Source organism: Dermacentor albipictus, chromosome 6, assembly GCF_038994185.2.
Source record: "Dermacentor albipictus isolate Rhodes 1998 colony chromosome 6, USDA_Dalb.pri_finalv2, whole genome shotgun sequence".
NCBI lineage: Eukaryota > Metazoa > Arthropoda > Arachnida > Ixodida > Ixodidae > Dermacentor > Dermacentor albipictus.
The window spans coordinates 35,190,729-35,214,002 of NC_091826.1; the positions used below are offsets into that span (position 1 = coordinate 35,190,729).

At 48.6% G+C, this 23,274-nt stretch overlaps 1 protein-coding gene across 4 annotated transcripts in view; it reads right to left on the reverse strand.

The window, feature by feature from the left end:
* Positions 1–21,453, reverse strand: part of grh (grainy head) — a 154,801-nt gene extending 133,348 nt beyond the window's left edge. For 2 of the 4 annotated variants that reach the window (XM_070540355.1, XM_070540356.1), the window contains exon 1: positions 21,098–21,453. In XM_070540355.1, the coding sequence (XP_070396456.1) occupies positions 21,098–21,219 (122 nt within the window). In that variant the 5' untranslated portion in view covers positions 21,220–21,453. The remainder of the gene's footprint in view (positions 1–21,097) is intronic. The other 2 variants (XM_070540353.1, XM_070540354.1) reach the window with 2 other exon arrangements.
* Positions 21,454–23,274: the final 1,821 nt, after the last annotated feature.

A 23,274-nucleotide genomic window follows, 5' to 3' on the forward strand; every position in this document is an offset into this window, starting at 1 on the left:
GGCGTCTCCCTGTCTACTCGCCTTCCTTTTTTTTAGGGGGGGGGGGGGGGACGGGGGGAGGCTGCTTGTGATCGGGGTGTCTATTACCTTTTCTATGGCGTTATTTGTTCAGCCGCTGAAAAGAGCCGATTATACGCCTCGCGTTGGCTCATTGGTCTCGCGTGGTCATTGACTGCATGCGTTCGACGACGCTGTTGACTGCTTTGTGTGGTCGCTGTTGCGTATGGCGGCGCGTTCGTCGTCAACAGTGGCAGCCTTTTGTTGCCGAAGCCCTTAAAAAGTACTCTGTGATCGGGTTTCGATCACTGCCTTTCACCTCTACTTGGCGTTCTTTCGGCTGAGGCGTGTCGTTCCGTTGTCAAGGCGCGGGCAAAACACGTGACACCGAAATGTTTCCCATGCGACCACTCGCATGCGCGAAAACTGTACGCTGGTCAAGCCACGTTCGCGGAGAACGTGTAGTAGTATATGAGACAGTAGACAGTTTTAGTTACACGTACGTAGAGGCTTCACGTACGCAAACGTGAAACGCCTACGCACCTTACGTGCACGCCATCTGAAACGCTTTTAGCTACACGTACGCGACGCACGCCAAGAGGGACCCCGTAGCTCCATCTATCGGGAAATGTCAACACGGCGGTAGCCAATTCAATCCTGTCGCCGTGTTTCGATGCGAGTCGTCTGCGCGTGCGCGGCCCGCTATCGCTAGTTCGTGATCTTGCGGAACTCCTGCGTGAAGCTGTCTACGTGCGCAAGAAACGCACGCAAATAATTGAATCTCACGTACGCCCGTAAGACGCGCGCGCACCCGCTACGATCTACGCATGCGCACTGCTCACACGTAGAAGCTATACATACGCAAAGCCTCTACGTACGTGTAACTAAAACTGTCTAGTTTTAGTTACACGTACGTAGAGACTTTGCGTACGTAGAGCTTCTACGTGTGAGCAGTGCGCATGCGTAGAACGCAGCGGGCGCGCGCGCGTCTCACGGACGTACGTGAGATTCAATTATTTGCGTGCGTTTCTTGCGCACGTAGACAGCTTCACGCGGGAGTTTCGCGAAATCACGAACAAGCGATAGCGGGCTGTGCGCGCGCAGACGGCTTGCATCGAAACACGGCGACAGGATTGAATTGGCTACCGCCGTGTTCACATTTCCCGATAGATGGAGCTACGGGGTCCCTCTTGGCGTGCGTACGTGTAGCTAAAAGCGTTTCAGATGGCGTGCGCGTAAGGTACGTAGGCTTTTCACGTTTGCGTACGTGAAGCCTCTACGTACGTGTAACTAAAACTGTCTATTAAAAGCCCGATGCCAGTATTACGTTTTCTGGGATGCTTCGGATCGCTGATGCCAAGTGTGCTTCCAAAATAACTATAAGGTACAGTTCCCACTATCATTTTGATTCTTGTTCTTTTTTTTTCTTTTCCGGAGTGTTTGATCGACAAAGGTGCGCTTGCTTTTCTTCCACGCGCTGCTGTACTTCTCTGGTCTCGAAATTCTACTCAAATGCTAAAAAAAGGTGATAATGTACAGACAAAATAACGAAAAGATAAAAAAATAAAGTGTTAAGTTTAATAGCTACGGCAAAATGGAAAGTATGGTTACTAATTTGCCTATTCCCCAAATCCTGGCAAGAAAAAACAACGCCAAGTCACTAAACAGTGCTTAAATATATAAAAAAAGAAATAACGAATATGTTTCGCAGTGCCTAAACAAAGCTACTAATTAGAAAACTATATGTACTGAGAACGTAATTGGAAACGTTTATATACAATATTATGTTGAAATGATGCAGGGAGATACAAACTTCCTCCATCGCCGAAATAGTCGAGCTCGCAGCAGACTTGTCGCCACACTAACTGCTCCTCATCAGTGACAAATTTTGCGGGCAACTGGTGCCCTCTAGTGGGACCCCTTGCAGTCTTTCGACGCGACTACGCAGACCATGCAATCGTGTTTGTAAAATAAGAGCTATAAAGCTCCAGCGACGGCTCCCTCTAAGTATAACAAAGGCTGATTTCGAAGGCCGTCCTTATTTGCGTACTGCAGGTGCCGGAAGCGATAGCAACCACCGGAAGTGCGTCATAACTGCCACGTTTTTTTTTCTTCTCTGCACCGCCTATTGGACAAAGACAAAATGCCCAGTTTTGGGGCACGGGTTCACGTCACTTTGACCGAAGACAAGTGGCGAGTTGAGTTAAGGAAGCAAAGTATCGAATACAATACCGAATGGTTCATTTAAAACAATACAAGGAATGAACTCACCACTTCTGTACCAGCACACCGAAGTTCACTGACGGATACATCGCTAAATACATATCGTGAAGTCTGCAGACTGCCTAAGAAAGAAAGGATCAGGCAACCATATATCTGCGAGGTATCGCGAAAACAAACAACCAGCCAACCAAACACAAACAGACAATCACACAAATACGCACTGCAATCCAGACGCGCAAGCAGCCTGTGACGTCATTTATTTTTACTTTTTTAAAACTTCACAGGCAAGAACATAGTCATAGAAACAAGTTCATAAAATGACCTGAAATTTTCAGCTACAATTTATGCCGTTAAACGACGCATAATAAACTCCCCCAATTAGGTACTCGCGGTAACTCAAAATTACTGCTAACTGCACGCCATTGTGCTCATTCAAAAGACGCGCTCCTTTCTCCAAAAGTTGAAGAGACTCGAAGAACCCGGCATGACCACGTCGGCCCTATCAACAACACAACTAGCTCGATATGATAGCCACGAAGTTCGGTACGGAAGACAGACCCGCACAAGCACTCAAAATTGGCCCAGAATCGGTGCCAACTCAGACTTTCACACACATTGCACATTATTAGCCAGACCGCGGCCTCACTGAAACGCGAGCGGCCCCACAACGCAGACGACGCCTGGCGGCGTGTGTGTGTGAAGTGACTATATAGAGAACGGAAAAGTGCAGTGCCGTAACTGTCTCTCACAAGACACCTCAACAGCAATGAACGGGGAAAGGGGTGTGTTGGAAAAAATACGAATAGAAACGAAAGAAGAAGCCGGCAAAAAAAAAAGAAACAACATAAGAAGCGAATGCGGGGCTCAGAGCCGCGCTCTTAATTCCGTCGCACTGCAAAAGTCAACTCCTACACACACTGCACGTTACTAGCCAGACCGCGGCCTCACCGGAGCGCGAGCGGCCACACAAAGCAGACGACGCCTGGTGGCGGCCGGCGTCTGCTCTATCGTCTGCACGCCGTCTGCTTGCAGGACACCCGACACCGCGGTTACCAGACGCGGCGCCATTCGTCAAGCGCCGGCTGTGACGCCTGCGGATGCGCGAACAGCAGTTGCCGTCGCACCACGTGAAACGCGAGCTCCAACTTGCGAGAGCACCGCCCTCCCCGCTGGGGTTTCGCTCCGTGATACAAATGGCTTTTGGTCGGATGGCGCTCGTCCAATGAAAGCTCAGCGGGGCGCAAACCCCGGGCGCGCGCACCCCATTGGTCGCTCAGGTTGCAGCTGCTCTGATTAACGCGTCGAATCAGACCAGACCGCGCTGCGACGTGTCATTATCGGGTTGGTGAGTTCGCTGATTCGTTGCGCAAGCCGTCTGCTGTGAATGGCTCGGCGGCTCTGCGAATGGTTGCGCGCAATGGCGTTGAAAGGTTCGCCGGAATAGATTTCCTTCGTTCCCCTGCGTATTAGTGTGGTTTAAAAAGAGCGTTTCTTGAACTTGGATGCTTTCCTCTCTGAAGGGGGAATCCGTATATGGTGTTTCTCCTCTGTGGCTTCCTGCTGCGTCGGTTGCAGGTCAACTTTTATGAACTTCATTTCACGTCAACTTCATTTCACGGCTACCTGCACACCTCCGATGATGTTTGTAAGCTGTAGACTGTACAACTTTGTTTCTTGCGTTATGGCGTATATGTTTTGAATATTGGTTCGTGGATGGTTGTAGTGATTTACAGAGGCTCGGTGACATCATGATACTGATGCTATCGGGAACTTGCCGTGGTTCGACCCCGTTTTTTGCTTACGTCAGTTTTGAAGCGTTTTGCTTCCGCTGCTGGTCTGGCTGTATTACTAAGCTTTTAAAGCTTGATTATACGTGGGGTATGCGCATATTTACGGCGCTTTAATGAATTGCTTCTACATAAGTTCAAGAAATAAGATCGTTTATTACGTCACATCTGCCAAACTTTAGCCGTAAAAGTGCTCGAACTTTTTTTTTTCGTAAAGCAGTTAGCTAGCGGGCACGTAATCTTTGAAATCGGACGTAAAGAGCTGCAGGGGCAATTACCCAGGTGGCACGTCAGGTTGGGCCAACGTTGGAAACATATTGGCACTTCTTGGCCCAATGACGGCCTAAGATTAACAGCGTGGTTCCAATATTGGCAGTGCCATTCTGGTTCTTGGCCCAATGTTGGCCTAAGGTTAACAGCGTGGTGTCAATATTGGCTGTGCCATTCTGATAGAGATCCAACGTTGGCCCACATTACACAGTCAGTAAACAATATTGGCTGTGCCATTCTGATAGAGATCCAATGTTGGCCCACTTTACACAGTCAGTAAACAATATTGGCTGTGCCATTCTGATAGAGATCCAATGTTGGCCCACTTTACACAGTCAGTAAACAATATTGGCACTGCCGTTCAACAAGGCGGGAATTATTGGACCGACTTTCGTATGGATTTGCCAATATGGGTTACTAGTTGGATTTCTTTGGAGGACATTGGCCCGTAATAAGCTAATTTTCGCCTTGTCGGCTTTTAGTGCTCTACGACTTGCTGAGATTGAACAACGTGTTTTGAAAACTAACTCACTGATCACAGGCACACTGCGCAGGAACCAAAAATATGTTCTCCCATGTCAACTCCATGAATGGTACACCGCCATTATTGCACTTCTCCTTTACCGAAATGTGTCCCCTAAAGAGAAAAGCCAGTGTACCACGTAGCAAGCAGGGGAAGTCGCATAAATTTAGCTGCTGCTTTATTGATCGTGAATAAGAACTTGAGCTTAACATAAGAAGCAACGGTATTGCGAATTTGCCTGCGCATTGTGTTTTTTGCATGTACGCTCCGCGGCTTTAGTGGGTCAAGATTCTGAGGAGAATCGAGAATTACAGTGCCTCAGAGCTGATGGAACCGTTTTATATTGCATCGAGAATGAGCGCATATGCATTAGTGAAACTATTGTTTGTTTGTTTAGCATGCATGGCATGTTGCGGCGACATCATGCTCCTATTCTAATATATTTGTTTGTTCATGCATGTGTAGTAAGCTCCTTGTATGAATGCCCCTGACAGAAAAGAAATTAATTGCACGTTTTGGCATTTGCGTGTCAACAACCTCTTGCATTGCCTTTAGTAGGCACGGCGCATTCCGGATTTTTTTTTCGGCCTAGCTTTCCGTCCTTCAGCCCCCCATTACCTCTCCCCCACGCACCCAGGTGAGCCTGGTCAATGCTATCAGTCAAGCGTTCAGACAGCCATAAGCTGCTGTGTCGAATTGGGTGCTCTCGGAAGGATGGGGGAATGCCGCGGGGTCACTATTGTCCTCCTTGTCGCCCTCCATCGCTGCCACCCCAAAACCCGGTCGGGCTAGGTTCAGCGGCGGAAAGTGGCGTTTACGCCGCATTCTTCGTTCACCGTTTCCTTTCGCTCTTTCCTTCTATGCGTCGCTAGCACGCCGACTGGGTGCAACACCGCCTGAGTGCTTGCCGTCCGTTCTTGCCAGCACACTCCTCTCGTGAAAAATGCTCGCTTGCGCTCGTCATTCCTACTGAGACGCCTACATATTGAAATACGCAGCAATATGGCCACGAATTTTTGTGAGTGTTAGAATTATTATAGGCGAAACAACAATTAGAAAAAAAGTCGGCGCTCGTGGCCACCGTCTTCGATGTGGGATGAACTCGGATACAAAGAAGCATGGATCATACAATGGTGAGTGCATTTGTTTTGCGCATGTTATAAGTTTTATCAGAAGCAATATCACCCAAGCTATATCACCCAAGCAATATCACGCGGTATATATATTACTGAAGCAGGCCTGGCTAATGTAGAGTGCCTGTAATTAAATAGCTCTTTTTATTTGCAGTCTTTGAATAGTGCCTGGAGTAGAACCACGTGTAAATCTCTGTGAATTTCACCCAAATTCCAGGACTATGATTTTATCAAACAACGCGTGCGGCCTGATCCTGCTAGTGATACCGAGGAACCGCGCTTCTTCTCACTGGTATAGGTCAAGCATCATTTCCAGCTGACAGTATTTCTTTCTTTTCGTATAATAAATGCTTCTTTTACTAGTGTTTCTTGACGGAACTTCTCGGTTTCCACATGAAAAATTTCGCACAAAGGCCGCATTGTGTCTACAGTCTGAAACTAGGCTTTTTGTGCTGCAGCAGGTTTTGCTGCAATTTTTAATTTTAAAGTGTTACGCTGACTAGGTGTGAGCTGTAAACAAAGCGGACGGATCCTGCGCATTTTATGTCTGTTCTAAATATTACGTTAGACCTTGTACAAGGTATGCCATATATGTCGAAATATCAAGAAGTGTTACCTGACAAATCTCTTGCAAGAAAGTTTCTTGATTCACCCCTTCGAACTCTCTGCTCAGACTTATAATATTGTGGCAGTATGGCGATTTTTCAAATGAAAACTCTCCCACATACATTCCTCATACCAACATCTATGACAATGTTTCTTTTCATTTTACAGTGCAAACATTGCCTCCAAGTAATGGTGAAGTCGCTATGGGATATGGTAGCAATATCAACGAAACCACCGCGTTATCGTGGTCCTCGGGGGCCTGATAAGCCCGCTGTCATCCAAGCACTGACAAACCTGCCTACCGACGTCAGCTCCCTGCCCTGAAACCCCTGGCCAGCCCACCGTCCTCGGCACCTTGCCCAATTCCTATCCTGAGGGCAGTGCCTGTAAATAAACTGTTTGAAGATAACCGAGCGTCACCCATCTAGGTCCACGAAAAATGCCTGTTTGTGAAAATTTATTCGCAAATAAACTGTCATAAACGTCAATATCAGTATTCTTTTATTATTATTTGCAATCATATATGACTTCTGCTTCTTGACATCTTTTTGTCGAGCTTTCCTAGCTACTATTGAGGAAGACGGAAAGGGGACAATTGCTACAAAAAATGCCGCTAGCAAAATGTTTGCGGTTAGAATATGTGCGTGCTCTAAAGCCAACATATCTAGAATATTCGTCATGCAAAGGGCATTGGCTCAAAGCTGGCATTAAGAATGGCAACCATATGGCTCAACACTGGTACTACGCTGGCAGCACGATGGCTGCTGCATTGGCGTAACATCGGCCCAATCTTGGCTTTAACGCTGGTCCTACGATGGCTGCTGCATTGGCATAACATTGGTCCAATCTTGGCTTTAACGCTGGTCCTACGCTGGCAGCACGATGGCTGCTGCATTGGCATAACATTGGCCCAATCGTGGCTTTAACGCTGGTCCTACGATGGCTGCTGCATTGGCATAACATTGGTCCAATCTTGGCTTTAACGCTGGGCCAGCATTGGATTGGGTTGCACTTTGCCAATATGCCAACATTGGTCAAACATTGGTACCAATTTCTGCCAGCATTGGGCCATGGTTGGACCGATGCTGGTGTGCTGCTTGGGTAGCGTTCCAATGTGTGCTGCATGAAAATTATATCTCAGCCGCTGCTAATACAATGCCGCGCTTGCATGCAATTGGTAGCGAAAATATTATTAAAACAACGTTTTATTATGATGAGGGGAGCAAGAAAAATTAGTTGAAAGCGCCGTCACGTTGCAAGTATCCATACGTGGGCAGAAGACGACTTCCTTCCCCGGAAATTCCATGAAAGACCGACGAGATCACAAAAAAAAGGAAAAAAAAAGAAAGAGAACATCAATGCACCAATTTCGAAACAGTGCTGTCCGCCCGCGCGGTTTTTCACGATTTTTCGGAGTGTTTCGCAACAAAGTACACATTCGACTGGCTCGCCCAGTACAAACCCAGCCTTTAGGGTGAGGTGCTGCACGAATGGTCATGCAGCCTTTCTTACCTATAGATGGCGCGCACTTTGTCAGTGCGGCCGTTTCCAAATTGCGTTCTTGGTTATTTCACGCGATACAGCTATAATGGTTTCCAGCCGGCCTATAGAAGCTTATCGTGAGCCGAACGCTTCGCATATTTATGTTTTTACTGCCGCATAAAGAGAGCACGCGTAGAGCGGAGAATTCCACCTTTTTCCTTCGGGGCAAAGTTGTTTCCGGAAGAGAAACGATGCCTTCGGGTAAAAAATAAATAAAAAAGGGAAAAAAATACATGAGAGAACTAAAGGCGGACCTTTCTTTCCTTGCTCACGTGGTACGGAAAGAGGAAAAGAGAAAAGAACGGGGAAATGCGTGCACTGGAGTATTCACGCCACATGGTGGAGGGGGGGGGGGCGCCTTACTTCAGTTCGGTTTTGAAAACGAGTTGATTTATAAGTTGGAGAGCGAAGGATATGATCAAGTCCGCGCTTAAGCCAACGATTAGCAGCGTAACTAGCCGTTTGAGGCAACTTTTTTTTTATATTAGCGAAAACAGAGTTACCAACAATCTCCCGTGACAGTCTAGCGCGATTGTGTCCCCTTTTCACCGATTCTATCACACTTGAGGAGGCAGACATTACTTGTACCAGCAGCGAATCCGTGGTAGCGCAAAAAAAAAGAAGAAGAAGAAAGTGGGCGAGGAGAAGGGAAAAGATGAGGAGGGTGAGCTCACTGCACACTCAAATTTGTCAACGCATAAGTAGTGCATTTTTCGGGGTGTATAGGCCCGAGTGCTCGTAAGCTGACTTGTGCTAGAAGTTGCGGCAGATAAAGTTTGCTATTTAACGAGCCTTAACTAACGACCTCATTAATGATTCACCTTACTAAATCATTCTTCAATCTCTCACTTCATTGCAGATTACCCGATTGTGGTTATGGAATTGGAGCCACGCGGTAATGAATTGATATCCGCTTTGCAGATACATATCTTGTTCAGCTCCATTCTCGATAACTATAGATATATATATATACCCCCTTCAAAGTCTGTAGTGAAATGCATTGATGTTTCAGTTAACTCTTATCGACAGTGTAGCTTACAAGCGGAACTTCCTTCCTGCCGGAGCAGCGACACCTATCGGTCGCAAACGATAAAACTGGCGTGTGCAACTATATAGTTTATTCATGTTGCGGGACTTACTCCAAGAAAATCAGGTTCGCGGTGTATCCATGATCTTGTCACCGTATAAGTCTTATTTGTGTTCCCACTTTCGAAGGAACGTGCACAGGGTGACATTAAAGTTGAATTTGCAGGGCCTTGGACGTTTTGAACTTTTGCATTGTGACGAGGGTGACGGTTACTTCGACACAAATTAAGTGTTGCGTGCAACTTGTAATGTGTAGATGCACAATAAATGCAAATGTCTGCAGCTTTAACGATACGTTGCGTACTCTGATAAGACTCTACATGACATCCGGTTCGCAACTGGCTTATGTAGCAGCTTCCCCATTAAAACAAGTATAACAAATTAAAATCGTATGACGCAGTAATGGCATATATCTAATAATCTCCAGGAGCCCATTAGGTTTATATGACTTCTCATTTGCTAATTTATTGGATATGCGTCGTATCAGATTTCTTTTTTTTTTGGGGGGGGGGGGGGTATGGGCTGAAATGCCATTGTGTGTCGTGGTTTAAGCAATAGCAACCGATCTGGACCCGAATCCACGCAAATCTGCCTACTGTAAATGTGTTCTGGAGAAGATGCCTTACCAATCGGGATACTGTACATATTACTAACCACAGGGCGATCGGCCAATGGAAACGGCACACAGGTACAAAAGGTCAGCTTGGGAATACGACCCCTTGGTTACTAACTTAATTGTAATTGTTTGTTCAGTGACCACAACCTAAAGTCAGCAGCTAGCGACCTCTGTTAAAGAGTCGACACGATCGCGATTTCGTTCGCGGTGCATCAAACGGCTACAGTTCCGTCGTGTCGCCTTGGTTATCGTGTCGCATATATATGTGGCTGCAACGACCGATCACCGCATGGCGTTTTTTTTTCTTTTTTTCTTTTTTTTGCCCATGGGACCCGATGGACACTCAAAGTGATTTTCGTAGATTTGCGCAGCTCCAGGAATTCGACCGCTGGTCTTTCAAGTTTTAAGTAGTTCCTCGGTTACCGCGTTCTTTCAGCGGCAGTCGTTCTTGACCGGCCATATTATAGTATGCAGTGTCGACTCTATAATCGGTGAAAATCCTCAATTGCGTCTCAGCAGCAGCTTTGGTTATTCATCCATCGCGTGAATAGCCGAGGGGTTGCATGTTCCAGAACACTGCATGGTACTTTATATATATATATATGTGTGTGTGTGTGTGTGTGTGTGTGTGTGAGTGAGAGAGAGAGAGAGAGAGAGATAGATAGATAGATAGATAGATAGATAGATAGATAGATAGATAGATAGATAGATAGATAGATAGATAGATAGATAGATAGATAGATAGATAGATAGATAGATAGATAGATAGATAGATAGATAGATAGATAGATAGATAGATAGATAGATAGATAGATAGATAAGCCGCCGTGGTTGCTCAGTGGCTATGGTGTTGGGCTGCTGAGCACGAGGTCGCGGGATCGAATCCCGGCCACGGCGGCCGCATTTCGATGGGGGCGAAATGCGAAAACACCCGTGTGCTTAGATTTAGGTGCACGTTAAAGAACCCCAGGTGGTCAAAAATTTCCGGAGTCCTCCACTACGGCGTGCCTCATAATCAGAAAGTGGTTTTGGCACGTAAAATCCCAACTATTATTATTAGATAGATAGATAGATAGATAGATAGATAGATAGATAGATAGATAGATAGATAGATAGATAGATAGATAGATAGATAGATAGATAGATAGATAGATAGATAGATAGATAGATAGATAGATAGATAGATAGATAGATAGATAGATAGATAGATAGATAGATAGATAGATAGATAGATAGATAGATAGATAGATAGATAGATAGATAGATAGATAGATAGGTCGCAGCGCATACTTCGTGTGCACACGTCTCATTCGCCTATACAGTCCCCGAGACGCCACAGGCCTTATTGAGGCCGAGCGCTAAACGCTGCCCAGCCCCCCCTCCCCCTCCCTCTCTCGGACCGGGCTAAATATATTCGCCGTCCGGGCGTGCTGCACGCGCGTCGTGACGAGCACGTGCCCGCGTTATTATGCACACGCTGCATGCTATTTATGTCTGCCGCCGGACTGTGCATATAGCATAGGCGTGCAGCGTCAGCAGCAGCAGCGGCTTTGCATTGCAGCTCTCCGCCTGACCGGGTGACGTCTCTCGAAGCGCATATAACCACCTTGTCGGTGTGCGCGCGTATATATATATATATATATATATATATATATATATATATATATATATATATATATATATATATATATATATATATATATATATATATATATATATATATGTGTGTGTGTGTGTGTGTGTGTGTGTGTGTGTTTGTGTGTGTGTGTGTGTGTTTGTGTGTGTGTGTGTTTTGTAAGAAGCGGGACATCGAATTAAACGTTTTCGTTATACGTACCGTATACTTCTTACGTCTAATGACTAGCGGCTCAAAAACGCACGAAAGTTGTATATATGTTTGTGTCTGTGCGCTAATGCGAAGATAACAGCATTGATTGGTCGGTACATGCGAGACGCATATAAACCGTGTGTAAAGACCGTGTGCAGTGTTATCAGGCGCACACAAGGCATGCATGCACATGTTTGAGGCGGCGCGATATGGCGTGTTCAAGGCATGCTGCTTTCTCTCGCGTGTTTCCTGTGGCTATGGTGTTAGGCTGCTGTGCACGAGGTCGCGGGATCGAATCCCGGCCGCGGCGGCCGCATTTCGATGGGGGGGCGAAATGCGAAAACACCCGTGTGCTTAGATTTAGGTGCACGTTAAAGAACCCAAGGTGGTCGAAATTTCCGGAGTCCTCCACTACGGCGTGCCTCAATAATCGGAAAGTGGTTTTGCCGCGTAAAACCCCATATTATTTTTTTCTCGTGTTTCCTGCGCTGTATTTTTACCTTTTCTTGCTTTTTTTTTTAAACAGTGTTCTATTTGTGCCTCGTCAGTCATCGGCTTCCCGCGGTATTTAAACGGTGCGGCCGAAGAACTTAAGACCATATGGATATTTAGCGATATGCTTTAATCTAGTATATTAAGGTTGTTTACTTAAAAAAATATGCAGCTCACAGATGGATGTGAGACCTCCGCTGTTCCTCATGATCGTTAATTGACGCTCGTTAGAAAAACAATGAAATTCAAGGATTTGGAAAATCAGGAAAAGTAAACAAGAGAGGGAAAAAGAGCTGCAGAGGAAACAACCAACAAACAAGAAAGCATTGGAAGAAACACTTTATTGCTATAATTCCGTGCATGAAACCGGATATTAACCGCGTTCGCGTCGAGCGTATAATCGTAGGTTCTGCGACCACTGAACAACAAATCATGTTTTATTATCCTTTTTTCTTTCCTCCGGTAATTCCGAGGCAATACACAAGTGCTCCCGTGAACGGGGTATCAAGTGTGCGAACAGCACGAATAATAGTAACGAACATGCCCAGAGCACTACGGAGGCTTGAGACGTTCAAAAAAAAAATAATAAAACAAAGAAAGAAAGGAAAAGAAAAGAGAGCAGAACAATTTAACATTTCTTCCTTTCTCAGTAAACACATCTCGACGAGCCACAAAGCAAGGCGAAAGACGCACTTTTCTTTTCTTTCTCTCTCTCTCTTATTTTATTTTCTTTTGATTTTTTTTCATGGGCACTCCATCATCAACAAAGCTTGCGCGCGCGCGGATAATTTTTCCGCTCGGCCAAAAAAGCCGGTGACCTGTTGCCGCCGCGACGCGGCGGGAGACCATTGCCTACGTCACCAAGTCCACGTGGCTTGTCCCTCTCTCCCCGTAGAGGGAGGAGGGAAGCGTCGAGCAGACGCTGACCTTTCGTGCGCCTTCTCTCCCACCCTCCCCCCTTTCCGCGGTGTTTGCAGCCAATTATCCTTCGGCGACGATGACGACGTCCACGCGGCTTTCCGTATGTGCAGGCCCTTGCCAGTGTTCCGTAGTTGTGTGTTTTGCCGCACGGTCGTCCTGATGAAGGAAGTAATTTTCTTCCGGAGAGGGGGAGAGAGAAAAAAAATGTTTGCGGCGAACGAGGCGGCGAATTACTGTTTGTATACTCGATGGAGCGAAATAGACGCATGTCCCCTCGTTATTATTTCTTTCCCCTTCTTGTTCGCTGTAGCTCCGATGCATTCCGCATTTCTTTCCTTTTTTTTTCCTTTTCTTGCGACACGCCTGCCATTTGCGTGCATATGTCCAGACGAAACGCTTGAAGTCGTCTGCGTGTCGTCTGCTACTGTCCCACCTTCTATCTTGGCTAACTCGCCTCACTGTGGCCCAAGCTACCGACCTAAGCAGACGATTTCGCGAGCTGGTGCATTTTTTAAGGATTAGAGTATAATTATGTGCAAGAAATAAATTGCCAGCTTCAGCCAACGAATGGGAAAGCATTTATGGTGCTACCGAACCTTCTGCTGGTCAGAACAGGAACCAGACGATAGCCATTAGACAGACGATCGTTAGTGCAGACTTCATATTCTGTATGCATATATATATAAAGTCTTGTAGTTGAAAGCAAGAATACTGTATACATGTTCCGTTTGCTTTAATAAGGAAAATTAGCCATCGAAAAGAAAATGAACCAATCGATGGATGCAAAAAGCCAATTGTTACATTTCTTGCACAAGGAGGCAGCAGATGAGTGAGGTGAATATATATTAAAAAAAGGTGTTCAGGCAATTGCGCACGAGTGTGGCTGAGGCAACGAACAGACATGCGCGCCGAGCAACTAGCCATCTTGGGCAATAAGGTGAATTAGCACGTTCGAGCGCGTTGTGTTCGTCTGTGCCGAATACGCGCCGTTCACAGGGTCGTCTGCTAATCGTTGCAGACGATCTGCACGTGCTAGACATTCGGTTACCTAATAAAATTCCAGCGTCTAGAGCAATAACATTAGCGAGCGTATTACAGACTATAAACTACCTCTCTGGGAATTTCGCTATACGTTTGAAACAAACGTGAGGTAACGCTTGAATAAAAAACAACAAAAGAGAACTATTGGAGAACAGAAAATAAAGCATGGATGCGCGTATACAAGAAAAAAAAAAAGAGTTGCAACGAACATAAATTGCATGTATGCGCGGACGAGGTCGTGAAGTAAAGAAGAGAAAAATATGCCGAGCACTGCTCAGACTGCGTCTGAATCGCCGAAGGGCGTACAAAGCTAAAAAAAACGTTATAAACGGTTTCGAAACTCGGATGCTGTTATACAGAATTCTGTGCATATTTCAATTGATCACTCGCTCCACTGCCTGCACTTTTCGCAACGACGCAGCGTTTTAATGAGTGCGCATGCGTACGGAATTACCCAGCGTGCGCCTTTAGCTGTAGTTCTGTCTTTCTTCTCTGCATATCTTACAAATTCAGAGCAAACCGCGCCGACTCGTTTGCGAAACGCTCATAACTGGACCAGCGGCAATCGGTCGGGTTTCTCGGAATCGGGGTGGTTCTGAGCTCCCCCTCGTGGCGTTCTTTCGAGGGCGACGGAAGTTTGCAGCGTGCGTGGCTCGTTCAGTGGTGCAACATATCGCGCAACTACTTCCTGCGTGTAGTATAGTATAGTGGTATTCTAACAACCGCCACATTCGTTGTTGTTATTGGTCATGGCGTTGGCATTAATGCACGCGGCACGCGGCCAAAATGGGCGACTGGCCGATATTTCGTGCTTACCGCAAACAATGGAGAAGCAGCCGCGGTTGGTTAATGATTTGGGCGCTGTCGCATAAGGGGGTCAACTATTTTATAAGTGTGCGAGATATAGAAATTCGAGCAAAATAAGACGATACGCTTTAGCAATTGGCCAATCTCATTGTTTCAGTAATTGAGTGCCTGCAGTGCTATTGCAGACTGGATTTCTGCGAAGTGGTGGTGAACGCCTTTGGACTCTCTGGCTGCGCAACGGCGTGTTGACGCTTTTGGCCATCAATGTTTCGTCTGTCAAAACGACTCAACTTCTACTAAAGCGAAGTTCATGTTGCAGTTTTCTTCTTTTTTTACATTATGACTATATGAGAATTTGTATTCATGCACAATCAGCCCAAACTAAAATGCAGTCAGTGAAGTACGGCAGGCGTGTTGGCAATGTTAAAGAGATGACGAGAAGGTAATGTAGCTATATATTTGTGCGTCGGTGTCAGTCGTATGTGGTGCCATTTTATTGGTTTCTTTGTTTTATTATGTATGTGAGCCCAAATGCAATGTCTGATATATAAGGGAGAACAAAGACTTGTTATGAAGGTTTCCTTCCAGGAAAGCTTTATTCGGGCATCCGTGCTAGATGTTCTGGAATCTATGCCGCCTTCAAGAGAAGCCAATGATTATAATGGCGATGGTGGTCATAAAGTATGACGTGTAAACGCTATGGGGAAAGATTCAAGTGCTTGTAGGGAAATATACGGAGAATATTAAATACAGGAATGAAGTAAAAAAAACTGGAAAAGATAAAATCGTGTGTGAGAGAATAGTCTGTAACTGAGTTCTAAGACAAGATAGAGAAGTGCAATTAAAACATGTATAAAGACAATTACTTGAACGATTCAAAGCAACTATGAATTATATGCGAAACGAAATTATATTTAACGAAATTGGCATAAATGGTGGCGCCAAATTTCTCGCCAAGGCTATATTGTGAGGAACTGAAGGCGATCGCAACTGTTAACTTCACGCGAAAATCAGGAGTCGAACCCAAACAACGTTTCAGTGGGCGCATTTCACAGCGCGCGTTTTCTAATGTACACGCGGCGTGGTATCGCAGCTCGGCTCACCGTCGCGGAATCTCGTCGGCGGTAATGCCGCCCCCGGCAGCGGGCGCTGTTGCCAGCGCCTCCTCGCATCCAGCGCCGAACGGCGTCATTCGTTCTTTCTCTCTCTGTTTTTTTCTTTGTTCGTTTTTTTTTGTTTCTAATTTTCTTTTTGTTACGACGTGGCGCCTCGAACGCGCGCCGCCTCCCGCCGGCGGCCAGGTAATTCCAGGTGCCGGGAAGGAGGTTGACGCCATTTTGAACAGCGCCCTCTCCACGGTCGCCATCTTGGCCGGACGCCGCCGCCTGCATGCATGCACGCATGGCCTCTCCTCGGCGCCACGGCAGCAACCAACGAACAGACGACGACGCACCAGCGGCAGGTGTTCTTTAATTTCTTTTTCTTCACGAACACCGTCGTCTGCTTCGCGATCTAACGTCGTCTGCACGCTCGTCTGTTTTCTTGGCTTGGCTCAGAGCGAAGTGGAAACCGAAATTTATAACGACGTATACAAAATTATACTTTGTTTGGCAACACCGAGTGTATATATTCTTGTGGTTGCTTCGGTGAGAAGTTTGGCCGTTTCCGCTGTAGCAATTATCGCTGTTGTTTTGTGAAATCCGTTCCCGCATGGTTTGCTGCCCGAACATAGTATTTCCCCGGCGTTCTTCGTAATTGCAAGCAGAACTATTAATGCTCACAGTTACCATGTGTCATTCTCCTGGCTCTAGGTCGCGTGGTGTTTTTGTTTTTGCTCGACGAAAGCCTTGTGGTGTCCAACGTTTGAGTAGCTTTGGTTTTTACATTGTGCAGAAGTAAGATGTTTATCTCGAGACATCCGGTTGTCGCGTGTTCATTTTTAGCAGACGCATGAATGTTTACGCCGACGAACGGGTCGGGACAGTGTCGATTGTAAGGCGATTTGGCACGCTGTCCAATTATCCCGCGAGCGCCGTGGAGACTTCCTTTCCGCCAGTGTCTTTGTCTGATGAGCTCACAGAACGTGACCGGTCAAGTGTGCCGACATGCGCGTATATAAGGAAGACACATGACAACCATAGCAGACGACGTCTAAACGTCGTCCAGAAGCAAGCTCGATTTTATGCCGTCTGCGAAATACAGACGCCGCGAGAGATTGTATATTCGAAAGTCGCCAGAAGTCACGAAAGTAAGATTGCACGGGGACGCAATTCAGAGCTGGCCATAGTCCGCATTTTCGTACGTCAGGTCTCTACATTTCGGTAATGCGTTTGACATCTGGGGAATCAATTTCGTTGAACAACCCAATAACTCGAGAAGACGTATTGCGATAGCAGGCATAGTTAGAGCTGAAACAAAGCGTACGAATCTTTTGCCTTCGGGCATGCTTTAGGGTTACACAGCGTCTTGGAGCGTCACCGTTCGCGAATCGTTCGGCAAATCGATAGCGGCATAACTACGAAGCTTAAAAAATCCGTGACGAAACTAAGGTTTTCCCAGTTACATTTCTCCACCGGCTCGCTAGCGTGCGATGAGAAAAAGAGAAAGAAAGAATGTCAGTGGCGCGAGTAGCAGACGACGAGAACGACTTCGGTCAGAGGCACTTCTGTTTGTGTTTTCAGACAGTGACCACCGAGCGGCGTCTGCCTGCCTGTCACGTTCTCATGGTTTATTATTAACCTTTCCTCCTTTCTTGGCACACCTGTAGAGGACGCGGGTTTACCGGATGACCGAATCACTCGTGAATATATACGTTCTTCGCTTCGCGAGACGGAGTCAACGCAAGGAGGAGAGCTAGAGAGAGAGAGCAAAGAAACGCGAAGGAAAACGGGGGGAGACGTGAGGCCAATTTCGGCGCGTGCAGTAAGCGTCGTCTGCTCTCGGCGCTGACGTCATCCCGCCCGCGCGCCGCCATCTTTCCCGAACCCTCGCGCCTCGAGAACGTCACCGCTCGGTCGGGAGAGACGTCGAATCAAGAAGGCAGAGTGCCGAATGCAGAGAAGTGCGTACGCATAAATAAAAGGACAGCGGCGGAAAGAGAGAGATAGAAAAAAAAAAGAAAGAACGTAGCCAAGACGGCGCGAGAAAAGGTTACTTCTGCCAGCGCATAAACAACATTGCGTGACGCTTCCATATAATGTCGCCGCAACGCGTGCTTGGAACAATCGATGCGGAACACTGAAAACACCACGGGCTTTTTTTTTTCTTTTCTGTTTGTTATTTACGTCCTCTCAATCGCGCTCGTTAAATGCGTAAGTGACGACAGGCTAGCGCAAGGTGCGTGAGCAGCTCGCAGAAATAAACACAGAAACGACGCCGCTGCAGCAGACGACGCTCCGGGGACCCACCTGGTCCGAAAAGCCTGCCGTTTTCGGCGTTTTTTTCTGTGTGTGTGTTTCCTTTACTGGCTTCTTTATGCACTTCCTGACGATTATTAGCCGGTCGCACGTATTTCGAGGACAGCGGTCGCGTCGCCGGAGGAAAAAACGCTTCACCTGCGGCCCAGCGTCAACGCCTGACTGCAATGATGATCGCGGGTGCCTAGTCATAGGGGAAGGAAGGACACCCCGCGCGTTCCGGCGCCTTTGATGAAAGCAACATCCGGCTGTCGCCTCGACCAACGGAGGGAACTCGAAGGAATAGACGTTCGCATATAACGAACAGCGCGCAAACAAAACAAAGATTTAGAAGCGAGAATCGATTAAAGGTGGCTGCCGTGAAGACGTCGATCGTTCCGACAGGTAGATTGAGAGAGAGAGAGGAGTCTCTGTGTGTACGGAGTGGGACGGGCTTTTGTCGAGTCTTCTGAGTAAACAGTTTACACCCTTTATTTTTTCTTTTTTAACGGCCCCATCACGCCTGTCTATTGTCGGCGTGGTGTGCGTAGGGGAAAAGAAGAGGGCGCGCGTTGCGGCAGGAGTATAGGCAGAGAGTCGTCGTCACCTCCGCTAGAAGTGCGCGTGTACGGCCACTTCTCGTGCACAAAAGGTAGGAGCTGGTCAAGCGCAAACGCGTTCCTCGTACCTATACACAATAGGTTCGACGAACCGAGCTATCCGGGTACACAAAGCCCCCCACCTCTTTCGCCTCCCCCATCACGCCGGACTCCCTCCCCCGCGAGTAAACGTCGTCTGCTCCTGTCCGTCTGTCTGTCTCTGACGAGAACACTCCACGCGCTAGCAGTGTAGGCTTTCAGACAGACTCGCCCGTCTCGTACGCGGAATCTTTCTTTGGTTGCCGTGCCTGTCGCACGCGGTTGGCACCGAAATCGCGTAGAGCGTGTGACTGCGAAGTATACATGCCGGACGCCTGGTTCGTGCACAAAGGCTGCGACGTTTCGGCTACGAGTTTTCGCTCTCGGCGATGGCAGAAGTGCATACCAGTGTGGCAGTTACCGCGGCTCTCTCTATGAGAAACGATTACACGTAATTACAAATAATACTTGTTACTACTCCACACATGTTCGTCCAAGAGGGGTGTGACGTGACGTTTCGGCAGTGTCCTTCCGCTCTCCGCGGTGACAGAAGTGTATCTACGGAGAAAGTTACCGCACCATTTCCCTGCTTCTCAAGAACTACCATCACTACTAGCGCCATCGCTACTCCTACGAATACTCGTTCGCGCAAAACGGCTGCGATGCGACGTTTCGGCTATGTCCTCTCGCTCTCCACCGTCGTCTGCTTTGTTCCTTTGTGAACGCTGATACTTGAGAACGCTGCCACACGTCACCTGAGAAGCGAGATCAGAGCTAGACAGCTCCCGGGACACTAGATTTGAGGGTTCTGTACCGTTAGGGTTAGAAGACAAAGCAGATGAAGTTTCCTACAACGAATCTGGTGCGTCATTCGATTTTGAAATTGCGTGTTACCTATCTCTACTGTGAAAGTTCGCGATGTTTAGATATACACGCGCAGAAAGCGTGGTTGGGGGCAGTAAGGTTGAAACGTTCTGCGACTGAACGCGGCCACGGTTTTGCAAAGGTGAAGAGCAACAGAAGGTGCACTGTGGACATATACGGAAACAGAACACTGGACGTTAAAGCGACCAGAAGACGCGTTACATCAAACTGTAAACATATGCAAAACAAACAAACAAAAAAATATATTGTGATGAAGCGAGCACATCTCGTTGTTCTACAACGACCATTTCGCACAACACACCACAAATTTTAACGCCAATCGACATCGAAACCACGGAAACTACACAACAGCTGTTACGAGCGCGATGCGGGCGCCCGTTGCTCGCTCCCGATATGCAACCGCTGTATCGACCAGGCTCCTCCAGCCAATCGCAATCCGCACGCGCTAAGCAGGTCGTTAGGCCGAACCAGATCGTATCGTCTGCTACGGAGCACTCCGGCGTCTGCATGCACATTACGGCGCGCGGCCTAGCTCCGGTATCGCGATTTGCACACAAGGGCTGGCGGAGAACGCTCGGCACGGCGAAGGCGGTTGCGTTTCTCCCAAGGTTCGAAAGAAAAAAAAGAACAGATGCGATCTCTGTGCCTACGCCTCGACTTCCACGAAGCGAACGACACGAACCACCTTGCTCGGTGTGCCGGAGCGAGGCCTTTCCTTTCTTTTTGCGTTTCTCTCCCTTGCAGACGACGCGCCGACTTCTGGAACGAAATGGCGCCCCGGAGCCCGCTTCGCAGACGACGACGCGTTCGCAAAGCGTGCTGCACAATCGCGTACACGTCTGGACGCCTCCGCGTCCACGGCCCGGGTCACGAACGAGAACGCGCGCGCGTCCACGTCATCAGAAGTGGCAGAACAAAGCGAAAAAGAAACGTCGCCATCGCCACGGGGCGAAGGCGCGACGACGACGTGTCATAATCCCAGAGACAGGAACGCGGCTTCGGCGGGCGACGTCGTCTTGGTCCGAGGGCCCTCCGTCGATCGATGCCGGACGTGTGTACCACGACGTCGTCCTCCCAGAAGCAGAAGGGCCGCCGAAGACGATGCGGGACACGGCGCACGCGGGACCGAAGCACAGCCCCGTGGCCTTTCTTTTCTGCTAGCGGCGGCGCGCGTCAGATCGTGGCAAGGATGGCGTACGTGGAGGCGACACCACCATAACCGCACGAAGGCACAAGGAACACGCACTTGGGGAACAAAAAAAAGGCCCCGGTGGCCATACATTCAGAGAGCACGGGCAGCAACCCACCTGTGGGCCCCGCGAGCGGCGGCTGACGGTGTCGGTGGTGCTGGCGGGCCGACCCGGTCCTCGCTCGTCGGTTCAGGGCTACCGGCTAAACCCGAAAAACCAGTCTCCTGCTCGTCCGCCATGGCTGCCAACCTGTTTGGCGGGCTCTCGGCGCTTCGCGCGCGCCGTCAGCAAGCCATGCGGCCGTTACGCCTGGCCTGCCGCCGATGCCGGCTGGTGCACCGCCGGTGTGTCGGCGGCTGCGGCGCAGGTGGAAGGGGCGCGCCTCCTCGCCCCCAACCGAGGAGGGCCGCGCGTTCTTCTTCCCCGCACGCCGAACGCCGCGCCGAGCGACACCTGACGGCGCCATCTTGGCCGCGGGGAGACAGGTGCACGCCGCCACTACCACCGCACCAGCAGAGGGCCGGCGAGCCATGGCAGGTAGGGGGCGAGCGAGGAGTCTTCTCCCGCTGGCCTCCTCCTCCTCGCAAGCCGCCTGCTCCGCTCCGTGATGGTGTTTGGGAGGGAGACCTGGCGGGGGAGGGGGGACCCTGAAGAGAGACGCCGAGGGGAGCCTTTGTTGCCCCTCGGTTCGGTCGGTCTGTGGTTCGAAAGCTTGCAGGTAGTGGAGACATGGCCTCGGCTCGCCGGCTCTTGCGAGGGACGTCGCCTGGCGTGGTGCGCGGGAGGGGAAGTTCCACGAGGCGGCACACGCACTCCCGCGCAGGGCTGACACTGACGATGGCCGTGAACGTGCACTGATTGTTTGTAGATGACAGGGTGGGGGAAGGAGGTGGTGGGGGAGGTGTTTGCTTCCTCCGAGACGTTTGCGTAGGCGGTTCCGGAATTTTTGAGTTCTCCCGGAAGGTACAGCCAGCGTTGCTTCGAAAGAGTACACTCGCTGTAAAGTGCTATATAGACAGAAGCTTCCGCTTTCGTCGCGACTAAAGAGAACTCTAACGTAACGTAGGATTAAGTACGCCAGTAAGAAATGTGCAGTAGCGAGTGCAAGTGTGTGTGAGTGGCCACGTTGTGCCACAATGTCGCCGTTCTGGGTAGAAACGACAACCGCGTCCGTTTTGCTTTACGACCTCCGACTGCAGCAAGAAATGCTACCCAGGCAACGAAAAATTTGAAGCGTCCGAGTACCACGCTGTCGTAACGAGAAGACGGACGATTCGAAGAGATAACAACACGCTTCCGACTAGTGGTACAATACGAAGCATAACCCATCAGAGCCATATATACCAATCTCAAACCTTACAGAGGTCTCCTTTGTAATTCCGCTAACGAGAGTTCCGCGCTGCTTGAGATATTAGTAAACAAATATGCGATCTCAAAACGCTGCGGACAGAAGTGATAGTAAGGTGTGCTTTGGCAGGTCCCCGAATCGCTCATAAAACGTCCACTTCTTCCTTCCTCGCGTACACGTCAAAATCAGAGGGACGTGAGAATCATCGCCGGTCCAGTGACGACATCCCGGGATGGGAGTATCGCGCTGAGCTATCAGGATGTTGATATGTCTCCTCCTTTTTTTCCGTGTGCTTCTGGAGGCTCGAGGAAGTGCGCTTGCTATGTAAGAACCTGGAAGCGGATGGCGCTAAACGGCGTGGATCTGGTTCACGGCCGTCGATGCAAGCGACCACGGTGTCTGCGAGGAATCACGCTTAAGGATGATTTCCTTTTTTTTTCCCCGTAACGACGCTCATATATATACGCTTCGGCTTCCGCAAACTGTGTATACGATACACGATAGTACTGGACCAGTTGGACAATCGTCCACTATCAGAACTGAAAGCTTTAGGTCGGCGCTCTGAAAGAACATCCGCGTTGAAGGCCTTACTCGCGTTATTAAGGTTCCTGTGGTCTACGGGGCCTAACGATAAACTTTTAAGAACGCCGCCCCCTACCGCTCTATAGTGTACGCGCTTTGTTGGTGCTCGTCTCGCTTTTTCTCTATCTACCGCTTCCACTCTCTTTCTCTTTTTATCCCCCTTAACCCTTCCCCCCGTGCAGGGTAGCCAACCGGAACTACCTCTGGTTAACCACCCTGCCTTTCTTTGTATCTCTCTCTCTCTACGCTATAGTTTAATATTATTTAGCACCGCGGGTTTCAATCCTCCGGTCTATCGTTTCTTCTTCTTGCCCCTTTGCTGCGCTCTATCTACACGTGTTTGTGAGCTTATGAAGTTAAACGG